Source organism: Sciurus carolinensis, chromosome 8 (assembly GCF_902686445.1).
Source record: "Sciurus carolinensis chromosome 8, mSciCar1.2, whole genome shotgun sequence".
NCBI lineage: Eukaryota > Metazoa > Chordata > Mammalia > Rodentia > Sciuridae > Sciurus > Sciurus carolinensis.
Genome location: NC_062220.1, coordinates 15513122 through 15529586, shown reverse-complemented (window position 1 = coordinate 15529586; position 16465 = coordinate 15513122). Strand labels below are relative to the sequence as shown.

At 43.1% G+C, this 16465-nt stretch overlaps 1 protein-coding gene across 3 annotated transcripts in view; it reads left to right on the top strand.

The window, feature by feature from the left end:
• Positions 1 to 16465, top strand: part of Tbxas1 (thromboxane A synthase 1) — a 159901-nt gene that overhangs the window by 23315 nt on the left and 120121 nt on the right. For 2 of the 3 annotated variants that reach the window (XM_047560623.1, XM_047560622.1), the window contains exons 2-4: positions 10318 to 10411; position 11002; positions 13054 to 13105. In XM_047560623.1, the coding sequence (XP_047416579.1) occupies positions 10318 to 10411; position 11002; positions 13054 to 13105 (147 nt within the window). The remainder of the gene's footprint in view (positions 1 to 10317; positions 10412 to 11001; positions 11003 to 13053; positions 13106 to 16465) is intronic. The other variant, XM_047560621.1, reaches the window with a different exon arrangement.

Here is a 16465-nt window from a genome sequence, read left to right as displayed (position 1 = left end):
CAAATTTCAAAATCTATTTATTCCTAACAGGCATTCACATGGCTAAAGTATCAAATATTATTTGCGCATTTCATAATGGTGACATGTGATATTTTTGTATCATTTTGAACTCATGAATTGAAACATTTGGTGTGTTTTGGTCCATTGCAATTATTATTTTAGCGATGGAACTGTGCATGACTTGTCAGTGTAAAGCTCAGGAGTTAGCAGGTCTGTTCTGGAGATTCTAGGGGAGTGTCTGATCCTTGCCTTGTTCGTTTATGACCACATTATTCAGATCTCTGCCCATACCTTCCCTGAAGTAAATGGGGAGGGGATGATATCTTCCAATGGGGTGGGGAGTCATATTTTAAACAATTATATACCTTACTGCATCCCAGGGTTTCTGGCTTGAGCACTTGGTGGACCGTGGAGACAATGATGTTGTGCAGATGACTGAGGAACAACAGGTTTAGAGGGAAAATTGGAACCAGATTCAGATATTTAAATTTTAAGATGCACAGTAGATATTCAAAAGGTGCAGTTAAGTTGAAAGTTGGATAATAAAGGCTGGAACTCAGTGGAGAGAACAGAGTTGTAGGTAGAAATTTGGAGTCACTGACTTAGGGGGGCACCAGAGCCATGTGACCAATGGAAGGAAAGGGGCCACAGGGACAGTAAGGGGTGCCCCAGGGGCAGGACGGGGGATGTCATGGAATTGGAGATGAGTGTTTCAGGAAGGGGTCCAGATGCTACCGAGAAGTCAAGTGAAAAGATTAACAGGAACTCCTGGGATTGACGAGATCAAAACCTTCAATGGACTTGACCGGGCATCCCAGGGGAGCTGTGGGCACAGCAGTTGGGCTGGAACAGCGGAGAAGAGGCCGGGGACAGAGGGGAGGGAACATACTGGATGCTGCCTTCAAGGAGCTTCCCCGGAAGGAGAGGAAGGCAGGGTCCAGATCAGAGAGCTGGCTCTCTTCTTCTGAGATGGAAGACACCAGGCTACGTTCGTGTCCTGATGGGGAGGATCAAGTAGAAAGGGAGAGATCACTGCAGCAGAAAAAGAATAATTGAGAAGAATGAGTAACAGGTGGGCCAGCAACAGAAGCGAAGGGGTTGGCCTTAGCGAGACCAAGACTCACCCTCTTGCCCTTTCTCATTGTCCTCTGGTGTCGGCTGCAATCACACCTTTGGTTTCTGAGTGACCTGCCTTTGTTCTCCACGTCCTTGCTGCACTTTTTTGGTGGTGATTTATCCACAAGTCCCAGCAGAGAGGAAAGGCAGGAACAGCGTGGAAAGTGGCCAACAGCGCCATTTTGAAATGTGGCCAACCTGGCTTCAACTCCGATGCAGGCACCTCACAGTGCTGTCACCTGGGTCTTTCCTTAACCTCTCAAGCAGTGACATGAGAATGGCATTTGCTTCTACTTTATAAGGTTGGGAGGTTCACACAAGACAGCACAGAAGAACTTCACCATAGTGCCTGAGACATAGGAACACTGAAACCTATTATGAATTATAACAGTGATGATTATATAACTCATATGTCTGAAGAAATGTAGAATGGTTTTTCTTGTGTTGTGACAGGGTTGTTTTAAGGCTCACAATTGCAATGACTATGTTTTGATGGCACTTACACTATTGAAGAAAGAACTCATGTCGGCCAAATTCTTATATATTTATTTAGTAGTCCTCTATTTTTTCCCCCTGGAGTAGGGAAGATCATAAACTGTCACCTGTTTCTGAACTTTTGGGAACAAATTATAATGACTGTCACCAAATCTTTTGTACAGGGTTGAACAGAATTTGGAAAACAATAGGAAGGTCTTGCAACTCCAAAATATTTATTCCTCTGAGCTTTGCTTCTGTGTATCTTATAGCACATTTTATATTTATAAATTCCATATTGGAGTAGGATTATCAGACCACAATGAAAATGTTACAAAATGTGTGGGATGAAGCTAAAGAAATACTTAAAGGGAGATTTATAGCTTTAAATGCATTCACTGAAAGTAAGTGACCTAAATCATGAAGAACTAAAAGAAAAAAGATCAACAAAGGCAAACCCAGAGAAAATAGAAGATCATAATCAAAATATAAACATAAATTAATGAGGTAGAAAGCAACAAAAAGTTAGAAATGATCCACAAAAGAAAAAATTGGTGCTTGACAAGATTAATAAAATAGTCAAGCCTATGGTAAGACTAATCAAGAAGCAAACTAGAATAGAAGGAAATGTCGTGATGTTAATAAAGGATGCCTATTGAAAATCTACAGCAAAACCTCACACTTAATTTTGAAACAGTAGATGTATTCCTGTAGAGTCAGAAACAAGAGGCTTACTTGTACTGCTTCCTTTTTAATATTGTACTAGAGATGCCAGCCATTGTAATAAGAAAAGAAAATGAAAAGTGAAACAAAAGGATTAAAACAAAAGAGACAGACTGATATTATTTGCACAAAATAGAATTATCAATGTAGGAAATCAAAAAGATTCTACATGTAAACCAGTAGAACTAATAAGAAAGTTTAGAAGGAAAATTGGTGGTTAAAAAAAAATGATGTTCCTACACATGAGCTATCCCCATAGCAAATATATGTAAATAGCAAAAAGATACTCCTTGTGCACAAAATTATAAAGTGTTACTGAAGGACAGAGAAAATAGGCTCAATGGAGAGAATAAACATTTATAGATGAGAAGAGACAGAAATTTGAGCAAAACAACTAGAACTGCAAAGGAGAAAAACCTCATCTTATTTTATTGTAATTCTTTCTAGGTTTTTCTCTGTGAATTTTTTATATGTTTAAGATCATATTCTTTGTGATTTTTCTATGTTATAATAGTTGTGATATTCTCTAAATTAATTCATAAATTTTAGTGCAATTCCAAGAAAAATTCCAACGGGATTTTTTCACTAATTCACTGTAAAATTAATATAAGAAAGTAAGATATAAAAATGTTTTAGAGTTATGATAATTAAAATAGTGAGGCATTGGCATAAGCTAGGGAAAAGGATCAGAAGAGACCCACATCCCACACCACCCAGGTGCGTGGTAGTGGTGGCATCATACACGAGAGGGAAAGGGTGGGGCAGCAAACACACTGTCCCTTTGCCTCCCTGGGGGCAAGGGCAAGATCATTTTGCCAGGGTCCCAGGGAGGGAACATTCTGATTGGCCACCTGTCCTGTAGACCCTGTCTCAGCATTCCCTCTGATGGCTATCTCTCTTCTCCAGTCTGGGCAGGAGGTCCTCTGAGCACGAGATTCCAGAATTTTATTCCTAGAGGAAAATGCCTGTCACTATAATTCAGCAAATGAGCGTTCGTTTTTGCAGGTTGTAGCTTAGGAGGTCATCCAGCTGCTACTGACACAGGAGCAAATGTGCACCGAATGACTGCCAGCCCTCGGGGAAAACCAAGAGCAAGGTCTTTAGGGAAGGATGAGGGAACCAAAAATGGCAAGGAAAGCGCCAGAACAGACATCAGTGCTGAAAGCGGAACTGAGAGACTTGCACATAAAACTGGATTTCAGTGTTTCCCCCAGGAACATCTGCCTTGAGGCAAGATTGAGGCTATTTCTGTCCTTACAGTTTCTCTCATGTGTGTGGAGGATGAAGGGGGGAAGAAAAGAGAAGCAAAGGAATAGAACTACCGCAACCAATGAGATTGTGGTTCGTTCTTCTCTAAATGGATGGAAGCTGTTCAGAATTCATCTCCTCATCTCCCTCTCTGTGCCCGTGCATGTGTGGAGTTAGCTTGTGGTCACCTATCAATGACTGCTCATCTTCTAACCAATCCTTTAATCAGTTGGGAGAGGACAATGCTTCCTGCCCTCTAGACAAACCACAGTGGGAATGGATGAGAGAAAGAAAGGAGAGGAAAGGCGGGGGGAAGGAGAGGGGGAGGATTTCAAAGTTGGAAAATCAGAAAATTTCAAAGTTTGAAATCAGAAAAGAAGCAACAGCAAAAGACTGTCTTTCTCTCTAATAAAGAAAGCGAGACATATTGATGTATCCACCAAATTAGGAAAGAATTTTTATGAAAGCATTCAGTGAAATGGGAATGGAATAGTGAGATGAACAGGGAAAACTTTCCAGAGAGCATCTGGCATTATGTACCAATGTTGAAAAGCGGTGATTCAAAAATGTCAGGTCTGGGCTGGAACTGTAGCTCAGTGGCAGAGCATTTGCCTGGCATGTGTGAGGTACTGGGTTCTAGTCTTAGCACCATACGAAAAGAAGTAAATAAAATAATTATTTTTAAAAAAAGGATTTCAGGTCTGGAAAATCTTCATACACAAAATGCTGGAAAATTCAGGGGTACTGAAATGTTTATTGTTGTAACATGACTTAAAGTAGCTAAATATTTAACTATAAGAATAATTTAGCTAATTATGATATGTCCACAAGAAGAATATTATAGAGCCATAAAAATAATATTCATAAATGTTTAATAACATGGAGATTTGGGGCTCATGTTAAATAGACAAAAGTAGACATACGGATAAATAAAAACAGCAAAATAGAAAAAAAGTATAGAAAATATGATCTTGAACATAGAAAATTCACACGGGAAAGAATTAGAAATAATTAAATGACAGCATGTTTTCTTCCTGCTAGTTTTGTCCTAACTTTTTTGCCCAAAATTTCCATTAAGCATGTTAAGATCTACCTTCGGAAACCCAACAAACCTTATATTCTGCTCCCATTTCTTTTTACTTTTCTTTCTTTCTTTTCTTTTCTGGTACCAGGGATTGAACTCAGGGGCACTCAACCACTGAGCCACATCCCCAGCCCTATTTTTTTAAAATTTATTTTATTGTAAACAAATGGGATACATGTTGTTTCTGTTTGTACATGGAGTAAAGGCATACCATTTGTGTAGTCATACATTCACATAGGGTAATGGTGTTTGATTCATTCTGTTATTTTTTTCCTTCTCCCCCCACCCCTCCCATCCCTCTTTTCCCTCTATACAGTCCCTCCTTCCTCCATTCTTGCCCCGCTCCCACCCCCATTATGTGTCATCATCTGCTTATCAGTGAGATCTTCATCTTTTGGATTTTTGAGATTGGCTTATCTCACTTAGCATGATATTCTCCAATTTCATCCATTTGCCTGCAAATGCCATAATTTTATTATTCTTTATAGCTGAGTAATATTCCATTGTGTGTGTGTGTGTGTGTGTGTGTGTATCTCACAGTTTCTTTATCCATTCATCAATTGAAGGACATCTAGGTTGGTTCCACAGTCTGGCTATTGTGAATTGAGCAGCTATGAACATTGATGTGGCTGTATCTCTGTAGTATGCTGATTTTAAGTCCTTTGGGTATAGGCCGAGGAGTGGGATAGCTGGGTCAAATGGTGGTTCCATTCCGTTTTCTGAGGAATCTCCACACTGCTTTCCAGAGTGACTGCACTAATTTGCAACCCCACCAGCAATGTATGAGTGTACCTTTTTCCTCACATCCTCTCCAACACCTACTGTTGCCTGTATTCTTGATAATCGCCATTTTAATTGGGGTGAGATGGAATCTTAGTGTAGTTTTGATTTGCATTTTTTATTACTAAAGATGGTGAACATTTTTTCATATGTTTGTTGATTGCTTGTAGATCTTCTTCCGTGAAGCGTCTGTTCATACCCTTAGCCCATTTGTTGATTGGGTTATTTGTATTCTTTGTGTAGAGTTTTTTGAGTTCTTTATATATTCTGGAAATTAGTGCTCTATCTGAAGTATGAGTGGCAAAGATATTCTCCCACTCTGTAGGCTCTCTCTTCACATTGCTGATAGTTTCCTTTGCTGAGAGAAAGCTATTTAGTTTGAATCTATCCCAGTTATTGATTCTTGCCTTTATTTCTTGTGCTATGGGAATCCTGTTAAGGAAGTCTGATCCTAAGCCAACAAGTTGAAGATTTGGACCTACTTTTTCTTCTATAAGATGCCGGGTCTCTGGTCTGATTTCAAGGTCCTTGATCCATTGTGAGTTGATTTTTGTGCAGGGTGAGAGATAGGGATTTAGTTTCATTCTGTTGCATATGGATTTCCAGTTTTCCCAGCACCATTTGTTGAACAGGTGTCTTTTCTCCATTGCATATTTTTGGCACTTTTGTCTAGTATGAGAAAATTGTATTTATTTGGGTTTGTGTCCATGTCCTCTATTCTGTACCATTGATCTACCTGTCTATTTTGGTGCCAATACCATGCCGTTTTTGTTACTATTGCTTTGTAGTATAGTTGAAGTTCTGGTATTGCGATACCCCCTGTTTCATTCTTCCTGCTAAGGATTACTTTAGCTATTCTGGGTTTCTTGTTCTTCCAGATGAATTTCACGATTGCTTGCTCTATTTCTATAAGGTACGTCATTGGAATTTTAATTGGAATTGCGTTGAATCTGTATAGCACTTTTGGTAGTATGGCCATTTTGACAATATTAATTCTGCCTATCCAAGAACATGGGAGATCTTTCCATCTTCTAAGGTCTTCCTCAATTTCTTTCTTCAATGTTTTGTAGTTTTCATTGTAGAGATCTTCTACCTCTTTAGTTATATTGATTCCCAAGTATTTTATTTTTTTTTTTGAGGCTATTGCAAATGGAGTTGTTTTCCTCATTTTCCTTTCAGCTGTTTCGTCGCTCCCAGCCCTATTTTGTGTATTATTTAGAGATAGGGTCTCACTGAATTTCTTAGCACCTTGCTTTTGCCAAAGTTGGCTTTGAACTTGAGATCCTCCTGCCTCAGCCTCCCGAGACCCTGGTATTACAGGTGTGAACCGCCGCACCTAACTTGCTCCCAATTCTTAACAGACAACAATTTAAGGCCCTCTTTCTGACAAAGCTTCTGATGTGACCTTGACTTTTTTCAGAATTGCTAGGGAGGTCTCTAAGAGTCAGGTCCATGACAAAATGCTTTTCTTCTCCAAAGAGTGGGACAAGCAGATTACTTGGCATCCCTGACTTTATTTGGTCTAGGACCATCACTATTTTTATCAAAGGAGAAGTGTTATCTGCCAAAGGAATCTTTCACCCTTTCAAAGACATTCACAGCCTCTACAATTTGCAAAAACAGCTCAACAAATAGGAATTCTTTGCCTGCCACAGTGAAGATACAATGAATGAACCTCGGAGCTGTCTGCACCTGGTCACACACTGGAGGGCAAGCCAGTTCCTCCACGGCTGCTTATGACAGGCACTGAGGGTAATCTTGTAGGACAGGTCTCATTTGATTGGTTTATTTCTTTTGTTCCAAATCTCAATGCACTTGACCTTTTTAGATGATTCATCAAAAACATCCCACAGTTTATTGTGAGTGGCTCTGTGGCTAAACAATGGGCCTCATACCTATGTTGAATCCATTAAGAGAGGGCATTGTCTTGAGGAAAATTTTCGAATTTTAAAGTTTGAACTTGATTTTGAAAATGATCCATATGGTTCAGGGTATTTTGAAAAGGGACAATATAAGTTTAACTACGAGTACCGCAGGACTTGCGTCTGTGGCATTTAATGACTGCTTTAGATGTGAAAATAAAACCAAAGAACCTTATCTGCAGCCATATATCCTTTCAGTTGTCATTTTCCAACTTAAGTATACTTAATGTAAACAATGACAGATGTCCATAATCATCATTGTGGGATACATTTGCATTGATTCCTGTCACAGGAAAGCTGTTCTAGCTGTCACAACACAGGGATGGCACTTTACCTGCTTTTCACAGTACCATCCCAGGCCACCTGTACTTTTTTGGATGACACAGGACTTAATGACACAATTTGACATAAAATAAATTTCTTTTACAATGACAATTTTTAAAGTAACAAGAGGAAATTTTTAAAACCTTTCCATCGACTCTCTGGAACTCATCCATTGGTATTCCTGGTATACTGCTTGCCCAGGGCTGCTGTATCAAAGTGCCCCAAACCGGGTGCCTTAAAACATCAGAAATGTATGTTCTCACAGGCCTGGGAGCTGGAAACCTGAAATCCAGGTGTGGGCAGGGCCGTGCTCCCTCTATCAGGAAAAATCTTTCCTGCCTCCTGTTCTCTGATGATCTTTGACCTGCCCTGCATCTCTCTAGTCTCCGCCTCCATAGTCACTTGTTGGATGTGTGACTCTGTCTCCATATGGCTATCTTCTTATAAGGAGCCCTTCATTTGGATGAGGTCACCTTCAGTATGACCTTGTCTTAACCACTGACATTTGCGATGACCCTATTTTCTCATAAAGTCACACTCTGATGTCCTGGAGGTTAGGACTTCAACTTTGCTCTTTGAGCTTCTCAACCCCATTACATGTGGAGTCTGTGGATTTGGGATTAGCGCTGTCAAGATAGAGGGCAGTGTGCGGACCCTGAGGCCAGAGAGTAGGTGACCAGGGTGAGAGAAGGAAGTGAGAATGAGACAAATGGAACCCGCTTTGCAATTCTGCTCATAAGTCTGGTGGTGGCTGTCTCCCCTGCAGATTTGGGTGCAGGGACTCTGGTTACTGATGGTGGTATTGGGCCAATCCCCCGCTGAAGACGCTCACGGTGTGCACTTGCATCCAGGCTGCAAAGTGAGGTCTGTGGCTATGGTCAGGACACTCTCTGCTTGATGCCATATGTTTGGAAAATGTCTAAATTTTGTGCAGAGACACACGGGCAGTGTTCTTGTAAGTGCGGTTACATAATTAGGGCATGGACTTGCATAATAATTAGCACATGTAATTAGGCACAGACTTCTTGTCCTTTAATTAGACAATCAAGACATCTAATTACAAAATTAAGATGTAATTACGTGGCCCAAGATCTTCATGGTGCTTTCCACCCATTAGAGATTACATTTAGAAGAGAAATCACAAAAATTGATGAAGAAATCAACACAGACTCCCAATCTGAGGATGTTAAAGAAAAAGTTAAGTGATCTTGCCCCTCAGGTGCAAGGGCAGTCGTTTAAAATATCATCACCTCCTCGAAAGAACAACTTCCACCAGCTATGCGTCAACCTTTGGTGCACACGCTAATGAAGAGGAATATTGGCATGACTAATCCATGTAATTCACTGTGGCTCTGGAGTGGGGATCATAATTACACTTGAACATGAACTTGAACGTGACGTCCTGGGAATTCATACAAACCCAACAAAACCCCAGATGGAAATCTGAGGAGAGCCCTCCCCTCCGCCCTGCTTGGGTCTCCCCTGTGGCCACTCTTAATTTTATTTTCTGCAGTCACTTTAAAACGGACCCATTCTTCAGAATAATGCAAACCTGCACCTAAGTTATGTCATCCTTTCCCTGAATATTTGAGTATTTGCTGAAACGTTCTCAAGTGCTCCTTCTCAGACTGCAGGTGGAAAAGGTCAAAGCGTACGGAACTATTCCATCCTTCCGATGAGCGAGCGGTTCTTCCCGCACTGGTTTTGAGCTCCAGTGCTTCTAGGAAGTCAGATGCTAGTGTTCGTCTCTGTTGTTCTTTCCTTGCCCCTCAATTGTGATTTGGCTGAGCCCAGCGTGATGCTAAACACCCAGCGTGACTCGTGAATTTTTCTGAACGAACTGAACTTTCGACCTCACTGGCTGGCTGGTGAGGGGCTGGAGCCATATGTCCAGGTTTTTCTGAGCCAGTCCTGACTTTAACCGCGTTCTCCCTCTGTTCCCATAAACTGCTCGGCTCTCCCGGTGATGCCAGTGTTTTGACAGCCACGCTGCTCTTCCCAGACTGCTGCTCTCTCCTGGGAAGTGGCACAGAAGTCTGTCGGGCCACATTTTCTGATTCTTGGTTAAGAAAATCTGCTTCCCAGATGGTCTTGGACCAGGAAACCAAAGACTCGAAGAGGTTCTAGTGGTTGGTGAGAGGGTCTCCTCTCCGTGGCTGGCTCTGTCCTTCTTTTTCATGTGACAAGGGACAGATGATGTACAAAGGGGAAGTCAGTCTTGACAGAGACAATAAGCAGATGCCTGGGAGCCTTGTTTTCTGCCTTTGTGAGGATTTCACCTTTCTTTCCAAGCCATCGCTCCTGATAGATTTGTAGGCAGGGGAACTCAACAGGGTGAGGTTCGCTTTGAGAGTTTATGATGGGCTTCTCAGTGAGGGAAGGGCAGTTGGATCTGCTCATCCCAAAGGCAGTTCCCAGCTCTGAGGTTTCCAGGTGCCTTGATCTCTAACCTGTCACTCAAGTAGGAGGCATTTCTGAGTTCCTGTCCTACCACAGGACTCTGTCCCTTCAGTCCTTAGACATGTTAACTGGGCACTTCTTCTATCCTTACTTCCAGGGAACTCAAAATTTCCAGTTCCTAATAGGGTCAAAGGCATGACTGCAAACTTCCATGTCTTGGTTTTTGAACTTGTCTTCTCCCACCAGGTATTCCACATCAGCGTTCTCGAGGCTGGAGAAGTTGGGCATCAGACACCCCAAGCCTTCTCCTTTTATTGGCAACTTGACATTTTTCCGCCAGGTAAGGCACTGACTTGCTGAGCCCAGGGAAGTTCTGTCTTTCGCTCATTCACCCCAAGCCCAACTTAATGAGCACTGAAATATGCCAGATTCCAGAATGCAGTGGTAGAACTCATACCCTCAAGTGCACCATCAAACCATGGTGTCCAACACCAAATGAGCTGTGCCTGGTGCTAGGTTGGGTAGTACAGTTGGTAGCTGTGGTTCTGCTTTGGAGGAGAAGGTGTGTTGGGGCAGAATCATCCTGGGGGAGTTCCTAAAGAAGGGGGTCCTGGGGTACTGTAGACAGGGATACCCACGTCAGGTGGAGAGCTACGCGTGTGGGGATACAGCAACAGGAGGGGATGGCAAAGGTGGACCAGCTGCCTGGACCACCTAGAAGCCAAGGTCAGGGAAGGCTGGGGAAGGGAGCTGTGTGTGAGGGGGCGAGCTACACACCTCAGGCCAGGAGGGCAAGCAAGCAATTGTTCATCTACCATCCCTTCTGGGTAGTAGAGGGGCATCAGAATCAAACAGGACTCACCAAGGAACAAGCATTTAGAATCTAAGTGTCGCTGATGTCGAGGTTGAAGGGGAGAGGCCTTGGTGCAGGGTGGGGATGATGGCCAAGAGAAAATAATGGGGCAGGAGGCAAGATTAAGAACTCTGGTGAGGGCTGGGGTTGTGGCTCAGTGGTGGAGCGCTTGCCTGGCATGTGTGAGGCCCTGGGTTTGCTACTCAGCACCACATATAAATAAATAAAATTAAAAATCTGTTGGCAACTAAAAAAATATTTAGAAAACATAAAAAAGTTGAAAAAAAAAAAAAAGAACTCTGGTGAACAATAAGGTGCAGTGGATTCAAGGTAAGGTGAGTCAAGCATCAGTGTAAGTCTTGATCCAGGCAAAGCAGAGAATGTCTGCGGAGTGGCCGCAGGGGAAGATTGGAGGGGTAGCTAGTTTGGGGAGAAACCATGTTTTATTTCAAGTCTGTTGCCTTTGATTTGACAGAGCGTCCCACGAGTGGAAATGGCTGGTAGCTATTTGTAGAGACAGGCCCAGGTCTCTATCTTCTGCAGTGTTTTGTTTTTCCTCACATTGGATTTTCTCAGAGGCCTGTGAGTTTATTCTGCTAGCTCAGGGGACACTGACATCAGACCCAACACCAGGAGCCAACAGATCCTGAGTGTAAGAGTCACACAAGTGCAGGAAGTTAACGCTGATAGGAACCCGTAACACTCTTGGCCCTTCCGCCATCCCTATCCTGGAAAGTCTGATCCTTGGCTCTTGATAGAAAGCCACCACAGTGACTCCCGTCCCTTGCCTCCCCGTCTCAGCTCCTTTCTGTCTCTTTCTCCATCTTCACCCTTCACTGTGTGCTGTTTTTCTCCTCCTCACATGTTTTAAACACCTCCTTCTCTCATGGCTCTCTCTGACCAGTTCACAAGTCTTGAGCCCACAGACAACTAGCTCATTGAGGCTTCCTGTGGGTCCTTGAAGCAAGTGTGAAGAAATTTAGAAGTGTCAAAATAGAACAACAAACTAGAGAGGAAATGTAAAGAAAATAAACTTCACACATAGCTGGGGGGAAACAATCCGTGGTGTTCCCTTGAGGAATCCATTTGGTATTAACATTTTGAGGAAAAAATGTAACTGTCGACGTGAGGAAAACATGGAGCTGCTGCCTCTGGATATTTCCACATATGCTCCTTCTCAGCCATCGTCTTTGTATGTACAGACCCTGCCAAGTGCTTTCTAGAACATACCTACTGCACTGCCTGCTTTTCCATCACAGAAGCTCTCCTTGCTAGATTGTACTCTTGCACTTTGAAATTCAGTGGCATTGATGTGAAGAGTCCGTTTTCTTTTCAGGAAGTGAACTGTCCATTTCTAACCCTTGACTCTGCTCCAGCCTGTGACTCTCTCTGCTCACATACCACATGACCACACCACATCTAGCACTTTCCACCCCCTCTCACCCAGGCATGTTGCATGTACAGTTCACTCCACCACGTCTGACATACTCACACCCAACCCATGGGACCCCCATGCCTGCACACACACCCCATCTCCATCACATGATCCCTACAGCACAGTGGGTCTAGAATCATCTGACCTCCACCCAGCTTCACCCCCTGTGCATTTTCTGATATGCTTCACTACGAGAGGTACCTAGTATTTCATCCTAGATAAAGTTACTCGAAGGTTCTTATATGCTGAATATGTTGGTTTTAGTTAAAAACTAACTTGGATCACAAGAATTCCAAATATGTAATGATTCAGATAGATTCAGTGGAAGTTTACATACATAGGGCCACGAAAAGGAACTTGGCCAAGTAATGATAGTAATATGAACCAAATCTCAGAGGGGAACATTATTGTTGAGAAAGCAAACAGTCTCAAATATTTTAGCAACAATTATCCACAAGCTCTTCTGTCCATTAATAGAGAACTGCCTGAGAGTTTTACTTGGCAATATTTTTTAGAAAGCCATTCATTTATCCAATATTCCACAGTACTTGAAAGCAATATAACTTCAATTCTTTTTTTTATTGTTTATGTAACTGTATTCTTACTGCTCCAAATCCTTTTTGTTTCTGAATAACTTTGAATAATTGAAATTTTGCTTAATCTTTTTCTCACTATAGTGCTGTGTTTTCCTCAGGGTTTTGGGAAAGCCAAATGGAGCTCAGAAAACAGTACGGACCTCTGTGTGGGTAAGAAGGAAACTCAATTTTTCTATCTGTTTTGGTTTCTGCATGCTGAACTGATGTGGAAGTAGTGGCAAGCATAGGGAGGCTCCATGTGTTTCTATTTTTTGAGGGTCCACAAAGAGGGTTCCCAGCAGGATGGACAAGGTTCCTAAAGAAGGCCCTGGTACAGAGCACCATGCAAGCCTGAGAAACAGGTCCACGCCCTCAGAGCTTGCTGGACTGGGTTCCTTCATCTCCACTCCGACCACCGTGAGAAGGAGGCACCAGGACAAGGTGGCCCTCCAGGCCTCAGAGCAAGAAGGCCAATTTGCCTTGACAGCCAGGGTGGGTCTTGCCCCTGGGACTATCAAAATCTTACTTGAACCTGTATGGTTCAACCCTATGGCTACAATATGCTCCAGCCATAAGATCATATCATTTATTGTCCAGTCCAGGAAACTTTGGAGAGTGAAAGGAAATGCTATTGATAACTGTTCAGGATAATGGTGTAAACGAAGCCTGTCTTGAATACACTGGGAAATTCCGGCCCACGGGGAGTAACAGAGTTCTTCCCTTTGTTCTTCCTGAATTTTCTCTTTTTATACTGAGAATATGCTCCTCTGCTTCTCAAAGTCCAGAACCCGGTGCAGGAGCCCACGCTCAGGCCTCTTTCTCTATTCAAGATGAACTGGCATCAGTCATACTGGTCTTCAGCTGTTCTTCCATACCAGAGTCCTGTCTTTACGCAGCTTCTCCGTGGTCACTGGGTCACTATTAGTGGCTTTTCCTGCTCCACAGATGAGTGGAAACTTCTTTAGGTGCATTAAAGTTCTGTTTTGAGGCTGTCGCACATCCTAATAGGGTCAGTGGTTTGTGAGCCCTTCTGCTTGCAGGATTCACATCTGTTCTCTCAGTGCTCGGTTTTGGAAAGGCTTCTACTCCGTGGAGATGGCTCTACCTAAGAGACCCACAGTTCTGGTCCAGTGTTTCTATCTACTCCTTGATTTCTTTGATATGATTCTGAAAAATTAATAAATTAAGATGCTGTATTGGCTATTCTGTTAGTCATTTCTGCATAACAATCCTCCTCCTCCAAAACCCCAGGGGCATAAACCACAATTTATTATCTATCCTGTGTCTAAGCATTGGCTGGTGTTGGCCATTCTTAGCTCTGATTGGCAGGAAGGCCCCTCTGGACTTCCTGGGGGTTCTGCTGAAGGGGGTTCATCATGAGTCTGCTCCTTACTCTCTCCTCCTCCATGGAAGAGCAGAGTCTTCTCGTGGGGAAGGCAAAGACTCAAGAAAGCACGAAGCACTGTTTCATCATGTCAGCAAATGTCCTATCAGTTGAATGAAGTTACATGGACAAACTCATAACCAGGGGAAGAGGCACAGTGTGGCCCCTGTGAGACCAGGGAAAGTCCCTTGGCCAAGTCTGATATTCATGGGGCAGTGACGTCTAACAGACAGGTGGAGGCAGTTCATGTCTTTAAATAAGAAGCAACTCTACCTCACCCTGAGTGCTTTCAACTTGGCCTTCGCTTACTTTTCTTTCTTTCTTTCTTTTTTTTTTTTTTTTTTTTTTTGGCACCAAGGATTAGACCCAGAAGTGCTTAACCACTGAGCCACGTGCCCAGCCCTTTTTTATTTTGAGACAGAGTCTTGCTAAGTTGCTAGGGCCTCGCCAAGTTGCTGAGGCTGACTTTGAACTTGCCATCCTCCTGCCTCAGCCTCCTGAGCTGCTGGGATTACAGGTGTGCGCCACCACTTCTGGCGTAGTTTTCTTTTTTGGCTTTGCGTGTGATAGGCACTCCATCACATCTCAAGGGGTTGGACTGTTGGCTTTCCTCTTACTCTTGTACTCATTCCAGCTCTCTCTTTCCAGCAGTCTCATTCCACAGTTGACTTGACCCTGACCTTGGAGACAGTCTCCGACGTGTCTGAGACATAGCACGGACTCAGAATGGTGGTGTCTTCACCAGAATTAGAAAAAGCTCTTCCTGAGTTTGAATATCAGGAATCACCTCCCTTGAGTACTTCAGATTTCTGGAGTAGAAACTCTGGATGTTTTTAAATGATTTAAAATGTCAGATGAAGAGTTTAAAAAGCACTGTACTAACTGATGTGTGTGTGAGAGAGGGGTGGGGGGACAGGTGGAGTGAACTGGTTTCCTTGACAACAGGATGTCCCATCAACTTTTCCCCCCAACTTTAACTCAGTTCACACAAGTTATCCTTCTCATTTCAAGAAAACTTAAATCATAGAGAATGACTTCAAATGAGGTGCAGAGATCAAAATTGCAGTATCATCTCCACTCTTTGTTCCCATGTCTGGTGAAAAAGAAAGGTGATGGCATAATTTCTTCGTACAAAGCCAACAACTTCTTCTCCTTTAAATAAAAGAAGAAGAAAAGTGCTAAGATGCTGACTTCTTTGTAAAGAGGTCCTCTCCCAGATCTCGAGCAATCTGGGGCGGGGGCAAAAGAAGCAGTTGAATGAGGCTGTCTCTAAGCTCCTTTCTGACTCTAAATATTACTTTCTTACTGCTTAAAATTTAGCAAAATGGTTTCACTGATTGGGAATGTCAAAGAGGACTACGTTCAATGCGTGGCAAAGAACTTTCTTTTAGGAAACAATATGGTTTAAATGACACTGATTTTTAGATTGCTTTTATTATTAGGAGATAGAATCCCAGCTTGTCCTCTTAAAACTTGAGATAATAGATTGATTCCTCATTTGACCAGTGAAACCCACACTATGGACACCGTACAGAGAACCCTGGGCCCTGAGATGCTGGCACAGCCCTTGGCCCACAGAAGGATGTGGGCAGCAAGGATCTCCTCACTGCTCTGCACTGCGATGGCCATCTGTGCTTAGGATCTGGTCATCAGAGCAACTCAGTGTTCAGGGCTGTAAGTGGAAAAGGGCTCTGTCCCCCTTCCCCTCCCACTTGGTGCTATGTGGGAAGACAAGGCTGGGGAAGAGTCTGTCAAGAGGAACTGACATCAGGTTTACAATCATGGCCATCACGGTCATTGCCACCACCACCACCATCACCGAGAACAAATGTCTTTACCAAGCATCTAATTATGTAGCCTGCTTTGCCAGGCTCAGTGTAACTAACACCACACCCATGGGCTCTGCCTGCTTTGAACTTGAATGCCAAGCTGGCAACTGGCACTCCCACCTAGTGGACTGTTACTCCTGGTGCTTGACAGGACAGCTCAGTCACACAGCAGCACCCTGAGCCACGTGACTCACAGAGCGCAAGGCTTCACAGCTTGGGACAGCCCTGGCCATTTAGCAACTACCTGTTGCCTCCTTCAGAGAAGGATGAGCCCAAATTGGATTTATATTCCTTCTCAAACCCGATCAGGATGATTTC